This window comes from Thalassophryne amazonica, chromosome 21 (genome assembly GCF_902500255.1).
Source record: "Thalassophryne amazonica chromosome 21, fThaAma1.1, whole genome shotgun sequence".
Taxonomy (NCBI): domain Eukaryota; kingdom Metazoa; phylum Chordata; class Actinopteri; order Batrachoidiformes; family Batrachoididae; genus Thalassophryne; species Thalassophryne amazonica.
The window spans coordinates 26,342,621-26,359,066 of NC_047123.1; the positions used below are offsets into that span (position 1 = coordinate 26,342,621).

Consider the following 16,446-nt stretch of genomic DNA (forward strand, 5'->3'; position numbering starts at 1 on the left):
TGGACCTTTATTGTTTACCTGTTAGCAGACCCTTTTAAAACAGTGACTAGAACAGCCTTATGGTTTCATGATTATTGCAGTATTGCTGCAATAATGCTGCTCTGATTAACTTCCACTTCACAGTTATATACACCAAATGGAAACCACCAGTAAGGACAAAATTGCATGATCCTGTCGCTCCCCTCAGGGTTAGCGTATGAATGCAGTGTTGAGGAGGTGGGATGGTGGATTCGGATGCAGGCAGCGGGAGCCTTACGGGAATGGGAATGTAGATGATGATGATGTGGAGGAGGATGCAGCAGCAGCAGGAAAGCCTGTGTTTTACATTTGCAGATAAACGTCTACATATATTTACACGTGGACCCACGCAGCCATGCACAAACATCCCGGGGAGCCTCAGAAATTACGCGCCGAAGCGTTGTGACTCCAACAAACTCTCCGACAAAGCATTAAATGCAGCGCATTGCTCTCACAGCCACCACAATAAAGGATGTTTATAGATACTGCCACGTTATCACACAGACACTTGCAAAAATACACAGATGTCCCTATCAGAGTGCATTTCCTGCCTGCGCCTTGTGCGCGCCTTCTCTCTCTCTCTCTCTCTCTCTCTCTCTCTCTCACTCTTACACACACTCGTTTACTATGCTAATAGGTTGCAGCAGGGAGCGCAACATCTGTAGTAACTACGACCCCGCTCAGGCTGCAGGTTGTCACGCTAATCCCACGCATGCACATGCCCCATCTAGGGTCGTATAGCCCCCTCTGCATGAACAGGCTCGCACATACGCTGCGTGCAGTTTATCATGCCGCCACGCTGTGCTGTGGCGTGCAAATGAATTCCTCTTGCCAATATAACGGCTTAGAGTGTACACCTCTTCTGACTTTCCCCATCCTGCTCCCTCGTGCATTTCCAGTTTTATTTACCGCTTGTTTCTTCTCTTTTGACATTTCGTACTGCAGTGGTGAGGACTGCCAATCGTCCTGCCAACTATTGTTTTACTGCAGGAATGTGATGAAAAATGAGACTCTAAAATTGTCTGATTGTGCCTGTCTAGATTTATTGTGTCGTGTGATGTATTTTATTTTATTTTTGTTGTTGTCGTTGTTGTTGTTTTAGTGTGATTATAAGTATGAGTTCCCATGCAATGTGCAGTTAAGTGTCTATGGTGATGGTTACTTATGTACTGATTTCCTCTAACAGCTGATTGGTGGCGCAGGTTCTCCAGCGCTGTCTTTTCAGGAGGTGATCTTGCTCGCTTTCACATCACGATTTCTGAAGCCTGGATGCTCTCGGTCAGGTCAGGTCCTTTCTGGGAGTTTGCGCTGGTGCCACACATTGTGGTATCCTTCACAGCACAGAAGCACCTTGGATGCTAGATGGCAACCATAAAGATAGACAACTGGTGCATCCCCCCTCTCAAAAGTAACCATCTATCTGCTTTAGCCAGGTGAAACCTGTATGTTAACTAACCAATTTAGGGTCCTCAGCAGTTTTCCTTGTACCATGCCAGAGCACAATTATTTTGGTCTATGTTTTGATAGCATGACTACAACAGTATCATGATCTATGCCGTGACAAGGCATTAGGGAGTGATAGAGATTTCCTCCTTCACTTTGGACCTTTTTTATCCTTCGTGGTCAATCTGTCTGAACATTTGCCACTATATCTCGAAGGCCCTTAATCCCAAACTAACCAAATTTGGCACATGGGTAGTTCCAGTGGGGGGATAATTACCATAGCAGCAGTGATCTGTTTTGCATATTAATTAGGTCACAGGGTTAGTGTGTGGAACATGATATTTTGGCTCATACAGACCATGTTGCTAGAGCTAGGCACACAAAATTTTGATATCTAAGGCACCTTCCAGGTAACAGATGACTTTAATGTTTAAGTCATGAGGGCATTCCATGTGCATTTTGCACTAATTTTGCATTGAAAGATCCTTCCATTCATCCATTTTCTATACCTGCTTACTCCAGTTAAGGATCACAAGGTGTTAGAGCCTATCGCAGCAGTCATAGGGTGTGAGGCAGAGTACACCCTAGACAGGAGGCTAGTCCATCGCAGGGCCTTATATTGACAGACAAATACATACACACACCTACAATCAATTTAAAGTTTCCAATTGGATATGGGAGGAAGCCGCAGCATCTGGAGGGAACCCATGTGAACACGGGGACAACATGCAAACTCCATACAGAAAGAACCAGTTGGGAAGCAATCCTGTGACCTTCTCACTGTGAGGCAACAGTGCTAACCACTAAGCCATTGTGCTGCCATTTATTGTAGGATATGAGTGTAAATTTGCTCAGTAGTTGAACTATAATGGCGGTTTGTGTCTGTGTTTACTTGTAATAGCGTGGCTGAGGTTCTAGAGAAACATGGTCTACAGAAGACCGTCTCTTATGTGAAAAACAGCCAGAACAGTGAAGATGAAGCCCACCAACTCATGGTCAAATTGTGCCGCCACACTGGACGCAAGTACGAACACAACAAAATTAACGCCTGCCGTACAAACTGCTCGTCGGACTTCACACAGATGCAGAGTATCTTCAGTGTATTCGTGTTTTTGCAGAAAGCCTCCTGTGAGTGCGGCGGTTTGGAAGAATCTTCTACAGGATCTCCTTGACATGCAGCAGTGTGTCTACAGCTGTTTAACTCCAGAAACATGTCATGAGGTATTCAAAACTACAAAACGAAATGAATTTGAACAGTTCTGAAAGTAGGGATGACCCATGTGCACAATGGAACACGTTATAAAACTGTTCTTAAACCATTTAATGCGAATTTCACACTGCAGATGATGTTAAGCCCATAACTCACACAGTAATTGCATTTTCCATGTTCGGCTCACCTTAAACGGAACTTATTAAACAATGTTAAAACTTTGGCACAGTTGAACCTGCATAATGTGTCTTCTTTGTTCCCCGACTGCTGCAGGTCTTTGTGGATTCCCTGCTGTGCTCCAGCCGTGTGGAGAACATCCACCTGGCAGGACAGCTTATGCACTGCTCTAAGGTAGATGAAGTATAACCAGTGAGCTATTCACATTATCCACAGGTTGCTCTGTGTATCACCCAACCTGATTTGTAACGGGGCAGCCTCAGGGATTTCTGGTTTTAATTGTTTCCAGATCAGCCAGGATGTTCCCGTTAGCTTGTCTTTTCGGGGTAAAGGTCACGTTCTGAGGGTGCCGTACAACAAGAGCGTGGAATTAGTGTTAGCCGCCGCCAGAGAATACTTCAACTCCTCCACAACACTGACAGACCCCTGCATGCTCCTGGCGAGGTGAGGAGGGAACTGCTATGCTTTTTGTTTGGTGTTTGAGTGAAGACTAGTTAGTGTTTTCAGTGTTTGATTCAAGGTCATTTTGGTCACTTGTCATAGTTTAAGGAAATTCACAAAGACTTACAAATTCATTTTCAAAGCGATCTGGAAAACCTCTGGGTTTTTAGAAGGTAGAAGAGGTCAAGGAATAGCTTGACTCTGTGTTTACGTCAGTCTGTGCATCTGTCTGTCTGCTTGTGTGGGCGATGTGTTTGCAGTATCTTCAAGAAGACTTTGTTTGTTAAGGTCAAATCCGGTACACAAAGTCACCTCACTAAGACCACGGACAAGTTCAAACTTGGGTGCATTTTGATTCTAATGGCAGCCACCATGGGGCAGTGTCTCTCAAATCTTGGCGATGCAGCATTTTCACAAAGACTTCATGTAGTAAGGCAAATTTTGGTCCACAGGGTCACTTCTTGAAGATCTTGGACAAGTTTGACATTTCTTGCATTTTGATTGTAAATTGAGATAAAATATGAGTAAAAGTTGGATACTCATGCAAACATAAGCACATGTAGTATACAACAGAATAAGCACCCCCATGCAATATTGCATGATTCAAATAATAAAAAAATTGTCACCTCTCAGAAATTACATTATGTCTAAAGTCACAAGAAGCTTGGTTCCTCTTAAGAACAATCAACTAGGGTAACATGAACACTAACCTGCATTGCTGAGCCCAATTTCAAGCCTTTGCAATGTTTACCAAGTTATTATTATCTACAGTAGCCACTTTCATTAGGATCCATGAAGACTCTGCCCCTGGTGGCCACAAATAGAAATGAAAGGCACAAATGTTTAACTTGTCCAAGGCCTCAGGAAGGTGACCTTGTGTACCAAGTTGGACCTTGATACATGAAGACTTTGTCAAGACAATGTTTTATAGATTTAACCCCCCACACCCAGTAGCCACATTTGCAATCAAAATGCAACAAATCTTGATGTGACCTTGTGGATTAAGATTCACCTTGATACACAAAGCCTTTGTAGAGATGTCGTATGGCCAAGGTTTGAGAGACATTGCTCCATGGTGATCACCATTACAATCAAAATGCACACAAGATCGAACTTGTCCGTGTTAGTGAGAGACTTTGTGTATTAACGTCAAACCCAGTATACAGAGTCTCTCACGAAGACCACGGACAAGTTCAGTCTTGTTTGCATTTTGATTGTAATTGTGGCTATCGGGTTGTGTGACTCTATAAAACAATGTGCACACAATATCTTGACAAAGACTTCACAAGCTCAAGGTCACCTCACTAAGACCTTGGACAAGTTTAACATTGGTGCCTTTCATTTCTATTTGGCACCACCAGGGGGCCGAGTCTTCATGGATCGTAATGAAAGAGGATGCTGTAGATAATACCTTACTAAACCCTTGGAAACATTCAAAATTGGGCTCAGAGATTCAGATTAATGTCCATGTTACCCATGTTCCTTTTTCTTCCGAGGAAACAAGCTACTTGTCACCTTGAACATAATGCGGTTTCTGAGAGGTGATACAATTTTTAATTATTTGACATCATGCAGTATTGCCGAGGGGTGTTTCTTCTGTTGTATACTGCATGTGTTTATGTTTTTCGCGAATATTCATCCTGTGCTCATATTTCATCTAGCTTATTACAAAACACGGCATTTATGCAAAGTGCCTTTTTTGCAAGTGTGTGAGTATTTGTGGCTGCTTTCAGTAGGGGGGGGTGGGGTGGGGGGTGTCTGACCTTACCGTCTGTTCCTACTGAGGAAGTGGGACACTAATTGGGTCGTCATTCATTTATAGCAACAAACAAAGAGGCCCCCTCCTCATTCTGGGACATCATTTGTTGTTCCACCCCCTCCATGTGGAAATGTCCGCAAGTGTGTTGTGTGCGAATTTGAGATATGGAGCAATGTGTGAACATGTGCCTGTTGCTCTGTAATTAATAATCCATGCGTGCTTAGTTACCTTTGTCCTATACGTTAAAATAGCTGCTCCACAAATACACATTTAACCCGGTGTACTGAATACCAGATGCGCGTGCGTGTGTGTGCGTGTGTGCACAGACACACAGATACTCTGAATCTGTAGTTGTTTATTCCCTGAATGGTTGAAGCCAATGGAAACATCATAGTATCCACAAGGATGAAGAGACGGTCCTTAAAATAGCATCGGAATCCCCTCCAAATGTCAGACAGACATATTTTCAAGCACATTCTTATTGTTTTGTTTAATTTGTCAAATTGGTCATAACTTCTCTTCTACATTCATTTAAAAAAGTTGTCAAAAAGGGGTGACACTGTTTGGGTGGTTGGCAGAACCTTGGCGATGAAAACTGGAGCACAAGTATCGAAAATATTGTACAATAATTTGAGCGATTTTATTTATTTGTTTATTTTTTCTATCCATTTGGTCCCTGACTCTTCAGAGGCCCTTTGGCAGATTTCCACAAAACAGCATGTGGATGAAGGTCAACTCAAAAACTGGTCTTAAACAGAAGGTGATGGGATCTAGAATTGCCCAGCAAAATCAAATTTGTCATGCCAATTTGTACCATATTTGCCATGCATATACACTCAACAAAAATATAAACGCAACACTTTTGGTTTTGCTCCCATTTTGTATGAGATGAACCCAAAGATCTAAAACTTTTTCCACATACACAATACTACCATTTCCCTCAAATATTGCTCACAAACCAGTCTAAATTTGTGATAGTGAGCACTTCTCCTTTGCTGAGATAATCCATCCCACCTCACAGGTGTGCCATATCAAGATGCTGATTAGACACCATGATTAGTGCACAGGTGTGCCTTAGACTGCCCACAATAAAAGGCCACTCTGAAAGGTGCAGTTTTATCACACAGCACAATGCCACAGATGTTGCAAGATTTGAGGGAGCGTGCAATTGGCATGCTGACAGCAGGAATGTCAACCAGAGCTGTTGCTCGTGTATTGAATGTTCATTTCTCTACCATAAGCCGTCTCCAAAGGCATTTCAAGAATTTGGCAGTACATCCAACCAGCCTCACAACCGCAGACCACGTGTAACCACACCAGCCCAGGACCTCCACATCCAGCATGTTCACCTCCAAGATCGTCTGAGACCAGCCACTCGGACAGCTGCTGAAACAATCAGTTTGCATAACCAAAGAATTTCTGCACAAACTGTCAGAAACCGTCTCAGGGAAGCTCATCTGCATGCTCGTCGTCCTCATCGGGGTCTCGACCTGACTCCAGTTCGTCGTCGTAACCGACTTGAGTGGGCAAATGCTCACATTTGTTGGTGTTTGGCACGTTGGAGAGGTGTTCTCTTCACGGATGAATCCCGGTTCACACTGTTCAGGGCAGATGGCAGACAGCGTGTGTGGCGTCGTGTGGGTGAGCGGTTTTCTGATGTCAATGTTGTGGATCGAGTGGCCCATGGTGACGGTGGGGTTATGGTATGGGCAGGCGTCTGTTATGGACGAAGAACACAGGTGCATTTTATTGATGGCATTTTGAATGCACAGAGATACCGCAACGAGATCCTGAGGCCCATTGTTGTGCCATACATCCAAGAACATCACCTCATGTTGCAGCAGGATAATGCACGACCCCATGTTGCAAGGATCTGTACACAATTCTTGGAAGCTGAAAATGTCCCAGTTCTTGCATGGCCGACATACTCACCGGACATGTCACCCATTGAGCATGTTTGGGATGCTCTGGACCGGCGTATACGACAGCGCGTACCAGTTCCTGCAATATCCAGCAACTTCGCACAGCCATTGAAGAGGAGTGGACCAACATTCCACAGGCCACAATTGACAACCTGATCAACTCTATGCGAAGGAGATGTGTTGCACTGCATGAGGCAAATGGTGGTCACACCAGATACTGACTGGTATCCCCCCCCCAATAAAACAAAACTGCACCTTTCAGAGTGGCCTTTTATTGTGGGCAGTCTAAGGCACACCTGTGCATTTATATATATATATATATACATATATATATATATATATGAAGATTGGTCCTGGAATTGCACAGGTGATGAGAATTTGCCAAAGGTGAATCATTAGGGTCAAGGTCATTGGGCTAAAGGTAAAAACGGAAATTTTCACTACTATTTCCATCTAACGTGGCAAACATATGGAGATGGGTTGTGAAACTGTCAACGTTAGGTCACATTTACTAAAGGTCTGTTTGGTACACAGCAAATTTTGCAGAGTAAAATATACTCTGCAAGGATAACATTTGGTCCCAGTCCAAATAGAGTTAAATACACTCTATTATAGAGTGAAATCAGCTCTACCGTCTTGTCAAATCACATTTTTCAACTCCAATAAGAGTCATTCACAGCATGATAGAGTTGATTTTACGCTGTGATAGAATTGATTTAGCACTGTATATTTTAGTCTGCAAAATTAACTGTATAGCCATATCCTCCAATGTCCTTTTGCTGATTCCTGCCAAACTTTGTATGTCAGTGAAGGTTGCCGCTGAAATCACCTTTAATAAAATTTTCATTTTAGCAAAGTTCAATTTTTAGGAATTTGATTTCTAATCTGATTTGGACCAAATGTAACATTCCAGAATTGCTCTGCCAAGGTCAGTCACAGGCCGACAATGACCATGAGTTCAGGCTTTCACCTTTATTTTGAAAGTATCTTCATTCAAATCTGATAATCAGTGTAGAAATTACAAAACATTCTTCCATGTGTTATATGCCTCCCTTTTGGAAGTGCATAAAAGAAAATGCTTTTTCCAAAGCAAAGGTGCAGGAAGGTGTAGTGACGCTGTGATGTGTAAAATAAAAAAATCTAACAAAGTAAAGGCGGCCAGCTGGATGATAAAAGAGTTGCTGTATGCAGGTTAGGTTGATGGTTCTTAAGTGTGCACACAGTGCATGATTACATGACGGTGCCACAGTGCCAGGATGAATGTGCTCCCACACTGTGTCACGCTGTTGACATGTGGCATGCAGGGACAGCTTCCATAATACGCCAGATCATGGCTCAAAAGTTAATACTGTGTTGGGATTGTTGCAAGTTAAACTGATGGCAGTCACACGCTCATCTGAGTGCAACAAATTCCTTTTCTCCTCGACTTGCCCGTGCGATGCCGATGTCAGAATTCCTCCCGAAGATGTTTTATGTGGGATTTGTGTTATTTGTAAATTAATCGTGCATCGTCCCCTCCTTTTCGCAATCTGTGCATTAGTGTTGTTTTGCTTTCTAATTGTGTGGCGGGGAGAAAAAAAAACCAAGGGGAATGAATACACTTGGATTTTAAAGAGGCTTACCCACACACTGACGTGCACGCACACACACACGAACACATCTGGAGTACTGTTACATATGCTAAGTGATGTGCTACATAATCCTATTAAAGATAATGAGTGTGGATTCTGTTCCAAGAGAAAACTCCCCTGTTGTAGATCTGTCAAATTAGTCCAGACTTTGGAAATAAATTCATTGAGGAGTCTCATTGTGTTTCAAATAATCATGAGGAATATTTGCAGTTGACAAACCCCTATTTGGAAATGACAAATCAAATCTAATACTAGGGGAGCTACGACCACTACCTTTACACCCCCCCAGGAATAAACCAAACCAAGTTGTTAAGTTCCTTAGATGACCCCAAAACACAATCAGGATGTTTCCAAAAATAAAAGCTGACCTCAAGCCAGTTATCCAAGATGGCCACCAAAATAGGGTTTTTCACTAAAACACCTTTAAACAACATATAAACAACTTAAATATCACAGAGATTCACTGATAAGGGTCTGTTGGTGGCCATTTTGGATGCAATTTTGAATCTTAAACCATGAATGAATTTAGTTTAGTTACAAATGAGTTTGCTGTGACCTGCAATGGTCTTCCCATTGAATCTCTGTGATATTTACGTTGTTTATATTTTGTTTAAAGGTGTTTTAGTGAAAAACCCTATTTTGGCAGCCATCTCGGACGCCATCTTGGATAAGTGGCTTGAGGACAGTTTTTATTTTTGGGAACATCCTCATTGTGTTTTGGGGTCATCTAAGGAACCTAAAAAAAGTTGGTTTGGTTTAGTCTTTGGGGGGGTGCAAAGTTAGCTCAGGTCTGAGAGCATGTGCTGGTGCGTCTCCACCTGCACCAGTTTACAGAACCACCTTGGATCATGGATGCCAACCCAGGCAGACAACCAGTCTTTCCCCACATCTCCAAAGCAACCAGCGAGTTCCTTGGGCTTCGTTAGCCAATGGGGTCTTCAATGCTGTGGTATCTCCATAGTAGATCATAGACATGGGAACGTCCTACATTGTCAAAATGTTGCAGCTGATGCGTTTTCGCAGTACAAGTCATACTCATCTCAGTCTCCCTAAGGCAAGGTTGACATGAAATCTTTCAGTAGTACTCAAAAAAAAAAATCCTATGAAGAATATTATTCCCAAAGACATCTAGCCTTCACCTTAGGTCAATGCTTAGCATTCAGGTGTCACAACTATACAGTAAGACGGTAAGTACTGAGACCTTTGTTGAACTGCAGAGGTATGGATGTCGACAAACACCTCTGCTCAGTGACCTTGTGACTTCATAAGCTCTTCCCAGGCATCAATCAATCTCAAAGACAGAGGACACACAGTAATAATAATTTATTTGAAAAGGGACAGTGCAAGTTCATGTACAACTCCAATTCCAATGAAGTCAGGGCGTTGTGTAAAATGTAAATAAAAACAGAATACAATGATTTGCAAATCCTTGTCAACCTATATTCAACTGAATACACCACAAAGACAAGATAATTAATGTTCAAACTGATTCCTAAGTATATTGCACCAATAGATGCATTATTAAATGCTACTTTGTGCATAGTTAATATATTCAGGTCTGATTTGACTTTACCCAATTCTTTAGATGGACTTTAAAAGAGCTGTAGGTGGGACACTCTGTGACTGTGAGTGGTAGACTGGTCCATAGAGTTCCACCCTTGACAGATAAAACACAATGACCAAAGGTGGTACGTCTATGGGGAATGTCACAGTCTGGTCTCGAAAGAGGTCTTGTTATTCTGGTAGAGGTACGATTTTCTGAACAACTGTTTATGAATTCAGTCAAGTGGGATGAAGCCAGTCCTTTCAGGATTTTATATATCAGGTAAACCTGTTTAAAATGGATAAATACTTGTTAAACACGAACTGTTGAACTGCAATCATTTTGAGAATAGTGGTATGTTAATGGCTTCATGTCAAATATTTTCACATTTTCATATTTTAAACAGTATGCATGAGAGAATCATGGAATTTAAAAACATTCCGGCTGCATTTTCTGCCAAGTTGTTTCTTATAGTATGACTGAAGATCTGTAAATGAAACGTTATGGAATTATAGAGGTTTTAAATGTTGATTGGGGATCAAGGGTGACCCCATGGTACTTAAATTTGGTTACAATTTCAAGCTCTTCACCATTTAAAAATATATATGAGTTGAATTGAGTTGGTTGTGTGTGTGTGTATCTATGTTTAACAGAAGACATGATTCAGTTAGCCGCTTTTTGATAATAGACCGTGCTCTTGTAAGAGTACTTGAGACAACATTGATGTTTGTAGCCTCACTGAGAATCACTGTGTCGTCTGTATACATTATATAATATGAATGTGGCTGTGTGTCTGCAAGGTCAACACTTAGTCTTGATCCAGGACAATTGCAAACCCAGACATTCTGAATCCTTTCAATCACAATATTGTCTTCGAAGTCGAGGTCAGCAAACTTTGCCTCGCCAACAAAAGCATGTAAGTCGCTGGTTTCCACAACCCTACTCAAAATAGAAAATAAAGCATCTTCACTAATCCAGACGTAGCTCATCTAGACGCTACCAGTCAAAACTCGGAACACACTTTCCCATTCAAATGAACGGGAAAGTATTTATTAAGCAGGATTACTCAACATTATGAAACATTTTGTTGAAGTGTTGGCAAAATATTGATTGACATATGAGAAAAACCCTATTCTGGTAATTTAACTTATCCTGCTCATTCCTGCAAGTTAATTTCTTGCTTACATTACATCCTGTTTGCCACAGGGCGTGTCTCCAACTCGTCACTGACTGTCCTCCGGCCATCCAGGAAGAACTGGACCTCATCAGTGCCCTCTGCCAGCTGGAGGACTTCAGCGTCAACGTGCTTCCTCTGCAAGGTAACATGAAATGTGTACATGCACGTGCCGCTTTTGGAGAGAATTTGCTCAGTTCAGCACAAATGAGCTTGGATTATGGTTAAGCACCAATGTTGGTGGACTGTGAAGGATTCAAGTTGTCTGCTTATGAGCAGTGGTGGGCACAGTTCAGCTAATCCGATAGCAGATAATTGTCGAAGCTAATGTTTTTGCTAGCGGATTAGATTTCCTATTACATTTTAAAACCATCATCGAACCAATTATCTTCTGATAAATTTAGTTCCGATAACTTTAAGTCCGATAACATTGTTTTTCTGGTAAAGTGAGCAAAGTTTAACTGTCAAAAATGTTTGTAAACCCTAAAATCACACATTTTAGTGCATCTGTTGTGTGTTTGTAGCAGACTGGCTGCCTGTTGCTTGGTGATGATGTCATCAGTAAGCGCACACGTGATTGGCCGGTTGATGCAGGGAGCATTGTGGGTAGTGTAGTTCAGGTTCACTTTGGACGTTACAGTGAGTCATCCACTTGACACAAAAACAACAGGCTAATTTTAGCATTATTTTATTTTATTTCTTTGTGGCTGTAATTTAATCGCCAAGACTCAGTAGGGGAGAGGAGCTTTCATGGCACAGCTGTGTGTACAGAGGGACTTTTCTTCACTTTTAGACACTGTTTTGGATTAAAAAAGGACACTTTATGTGGGTTATTTATTCAGATGAATCCCACTGAAACTAACAGGTAAGAATTTATATTTACTACATGTCTTTTACTCTGCCAGTCAGTGCTTTAATGGATGTATGTTGGTTGTTTAAGCCGCAGAGTTCAAACCGTGTGAAAAAAGCAGCAACTTTTAGTTCATAAATGATGGTGTACCTAATACTGAGATAAACTATTACTTCTAATACTGTGTTTTACTGCTTTTGAAAGATGATGACAGTATTTGTGGTTTTATGTTTTTATTCATTCATTTTTCGTGCGTTCTTTGTGTGTTTGAGATCCTTGAATTTACCCAGCAGCCCCTGCGGCGCTTAAAGTGAAACTGGTTTATCAGAAGTCGACAGTGTAATCTGATGTGGCCGCGTCCAAATCAGTACTAATAGTTATCGGTTATCTGTAATAAAGATAAATTTTTGAGCAGTTTATTGGTTTATCAAAGATAAAAAGATAACTTCAGTTATCGGATTAATGGTTATCGAAGCTAACTTTTTGGTTAGCTGTGCCCACCACTGATTGAGTCTGCGACTGAGTCAGGTGCTCTCAGTTTGAGTTGGAGCCGAGCTTCCTGGCACAATTCCCCATTACATGGAGAATGGGCTCAACTGGTCCTGAACCAGGAACCTTCTGTCCCCCAAGGGGACCCTAGATCACCCTCCAGATTTACTTGTACACCATCGCCCTCTCCCTTACTGCCATCAGTTCTCCCGTCTCTCCATATGTCACTCTTCCTTGACACGATATTTAAATATATTCTTATTTATGGGCCTCCTGTTGCGCAAACAGCATCTGCTTGATGGCACAATTAGGATTGAAGTGTTTGGTCTCTCCATGCACGCAGCTCCCCCCCCCCCCCCCCCCCCCCCACTTGCTCTCTCTCATAATTCTGCTCTGTTTATAATCCAGTCCAATCAGTATTCACCTCCATACTTGTTCTTCCTGTTTGAGCTCCACATCGATACACAAACGCAGCACTTTTCAGGCATGGCACTCTGTGAAAGCAAACTGCATGGCCAAAGTGAACCAGTCCGGCCCCTGTCATGGCCTCACCTCTGAACCGAGGTATTGTTTGCGTGCAATGTCTCTGTGGTCTCCCCTGTTGTCCTCATCAAACTGAGGTACAAGCATCAGCAGCTGTGACAGAGACACCCCTAAACTGTTGTTTCTCCATCTCTCCCTTTCTTTCTGTACCTCTTCCAGATGCATCAATAGTCTTTGTTTTCCTTGCACCTCCTCCTTTGCCCTGCTCCTGTTGTTCCTCATTCTTCTTGCTTCCTGCTGTCTCCTTGCATTGTTTTTTCACTGACCACTTGCTCGCATCTCCAAGACAAAGTGAGTGCAGGAGTAAGGGACCAAGTTGGGAAAGAATGAAGGCATAGAAAGTCATTGAGTTGTAGAAGATGCTGTCACTCCCCGCTCTAGAGGTAGGGAGGGGTATAAAAACACACAACTTAGACTATAAGATAAGTCAGATCCTGTAGGACTGTGATTATCAAATTTACAAAGAATTATTTACCATTTAAAATTAGGAAAAGCAGCATTTTGATGTCGGCCTCAAGTGAAATGTCTCAGCTTGTGTCCTTGTTTCAGTAGATGTTTCAGTTATGTTCCAAGATCAGCTGCATTCTGGATTTAAGACTATTTCAGTCACTTACCATTGACTTAACATTTGACTTTTTCATGCAATGATAAATCATCTTCTTGTTTTTCTTCTGCCGGCTCGTCCTATTTGAGGTTGACATAGCAGATCATCCAACTCCATCTCACCCTGTCCTACATCACACCAACAATCTCTATGTCCTTCTTCATCACATTCATTAGACCTCCTCTTTGTCCTCCCTCTTCAACTTCCACCTGGTGGCTCCATCCTTGGCATTCTTCTCCCAGTAAACCAATAGTACTCTAAAAAAAAAAATAGAGAGAGGCCACTCCACTCACTTTTAGAGTCGGCAGATCCATGGGATAGAAGTTGACTTGACTTAACTAACACTATTTTCCACTCAAATGCACCTAAACTCTCTTTCTGAGGACCACGTGATGTGAAAACACAATAAAACTTTCTTACCTGTAAATCTGGTCCTGTTTTCTGCATAAATAAATGTTATCCATTCTTTGTGCTCAAACGCCAAAGCAGGGGCGAATCCAGATGGAATGGGGGCGTGGGGCAAGGATGTGCCCCCCCCCCCCAACACCCCTAGATTAAAGGTCCAGTTTTGAAGCCGTTTTTTACTACAACTACTAATATTGCTTAAAATAATAATAATTTCGACAAGTAAAATGTATAGAGAGAATTTAAATGTTAGAAAAATGATAGAATTTAATAGTTACATTTATAAACAATGTAGGTTTGAAATTGCAAGTTTTACTGTTACAGTGCTGTCAACAGTTAAATATGAGGTCAAGAAAGAGGTCTTTATTTTACTTTTATAAAACAAGTATTTATTTTCATTGAAGCCAAGAAAGGGTGACTATAAAGTGAGTTTTGGCAAAACAGATCATTGTCATGTTGAGGTGGCAGAGGGTTGTTGTCGGCAGCTGGGAAAAGTAACTAAAAAAGTAACTAGTAATCTAACTTAGTTACTTTTACAATTGAGTAATCAGTAAAGCAACTAAGTTACTTTTTCAAGGAGTAATCAGTAATTGGATTACTTTTTCAAAGTAACTGTGGCAACACTGGTCCCAATTGTATGAACACACCCATTTCCATCTTTAAGACATACCTAAAGACCTAACTGCCAAAAGTCACATGTGCAAAAATGTCCTGTGCATCTTGTGCTTATGCCTACGAGAACTAACCCTTTATATCTGCTCTTTATAATGAGAACAGTTGTGCCTTGCGTGTGCTGTACTAGTCCTCAAATTTACATTAGGTTTCTGAAGTTTTATTACTACTTATTTGTACTAATGCAAGGGCAGGTACTGTGCACATACGCTATGCACACTAACAGTGGTTTTTTTTTGTTTTGTTTTTTGTTTTGTTTTTTGCGGCAAAAGCCATAGCCCTGTAAATTTGTGCATTCACCAGTTAGCATGTACAAGCATGTAGTGAAAGGATTTGAGCATGGATGATCCATCTAAAGCTGTCTCCTGCAGCCCTCCTACAGTGCCGCAGGTGATGCTTCAAACACACCAACCTCTCCAGAATTCCCTCTAGGCCTTGCCCAAAGTGATGCAGAGTGATAAAGACACTCAGCAGGGTGCAGAGAAAGCACAGAGGCCTGCGGAGGCACTAAACAGTCTTTTATTCTTGTTTTGCATGCAAGATTTAGGTTTAAAAAAATGGAAGTGGAATATTTGGAGTTGCTACATTTTGAGCTGAAATTATGAAACGGTTTATACGTGCTGCAAAAATGAGTTATAACATTTGTGCTGTTCTTTAGCTGTTATTGTTCTGATGTCAGCTGAATTCATCTTTTGCTTCCAGTTGTTCCACATGACTAATATTGATGATCAGAACTGTCTCTCATCCGGTTCCAACCTTCTTACCATCTCTGTCTCTTTTCTCTCTCCAAGTCCGTCTGCGGCCAGACCGTCTGTCTCTCATAGAGGAGTGTATCGCCCACTGCTCCACAGCATACAAGCAGTCTGCAACTCTGCTCAATCTGGCCGTACTTCTCCGGGTGGCAGGTATAACCGCATGCATAAATGCACGGGAAATTGGCGCGGGTAGGCTTGTGTGGTCAGTGACATTAGACGGCATTAACCTCAGACTTTTAAGAGGTATTTTTTTCTGTTCTGTGATATTTCGGTGAGCTAGAATTTTCTCAGCTGACATTTTCATGTAAAAGTGTTGAAAAATGCATGGAGGACCTCCTACGTGAGGCACAGAAATGCACCACAGAGTGCACAGTGAGGGCACTGACACCTTTGACACAAAAGAGTTAATTCATGAACGGTGTTTCCAGCCCACTGAATCAGCACCAGTCACCTGGATTTGTAACAGTGTGCACGGTAGGGATGCATCCAAACATGAGCTCTCAGAGTGGAGTTAATGATTTCAACACCCAACTGGTTCATGCAAAAGTTGCAGTCAGACATCTTTCTGCAGTCAAATATGTATCTAGTGCTGTATTCATGGAACTACCCTGGGTACTGGACGGCAAATGCACAGTTGGACAGCTGGTCCTTCCCCACCTCTCTAAAGTAGCCATGGACATCCTTTTGGCCTATTCCAGCCACTGAGATCCTCAACACTGAGGCACCTGCATCCTGGATCATGCTGAAAGAAACGCACCACATGGTCAAAAGGTCACAGTTGATATTCCCTTACAGTGCAAGCAATACTCC

The 16,446-nt window shown here is 42.0% G+C and overlaps 1 protein-coding gene across 3 annotated transcripts in view; it reads left to right on the forward strand.

Annotated features, from left to right (window-relative positions):
• Positions 1–16,446, forward strand: part of nbas (NBAS subunit of NRZ tethering complex) — a 309,279-nt gene that overhangs the window by 112,976 nt on the left and 179,857 nt on the right. For 2 of the 3 annotated variants that reach the window (XM_034161663.1, XM_034161661.1), the window contains exons 28-33: positions 2,363–2,485; positions 2,580–2,682; positions 2,945–3,022; positions 3,138–3,292; positions 11,351–11,463; positions 15,673–15,786. In XM_034161663.1, the coding sequence (XP_034017554.1) occupies positions 2,363–2,485; positions 2,580–2,682; positions 2,945–3,022; positions 3,138–3,292; positions 11,351–11,463; positions 15,673–15,786 (686 nt within the window). Of the gene's footprint in view, positions 1–2,362; positions 2,486–2,579; positions 2,683–2,944; positions 3,032–3,137; positions 3,293–11,350; positions 11,464–15,672; positions 15,787–16,446 lie in introns of all 3 variants that reach the window. The other variant, XM_034161660.1, reaches the window with a different exon arrangement.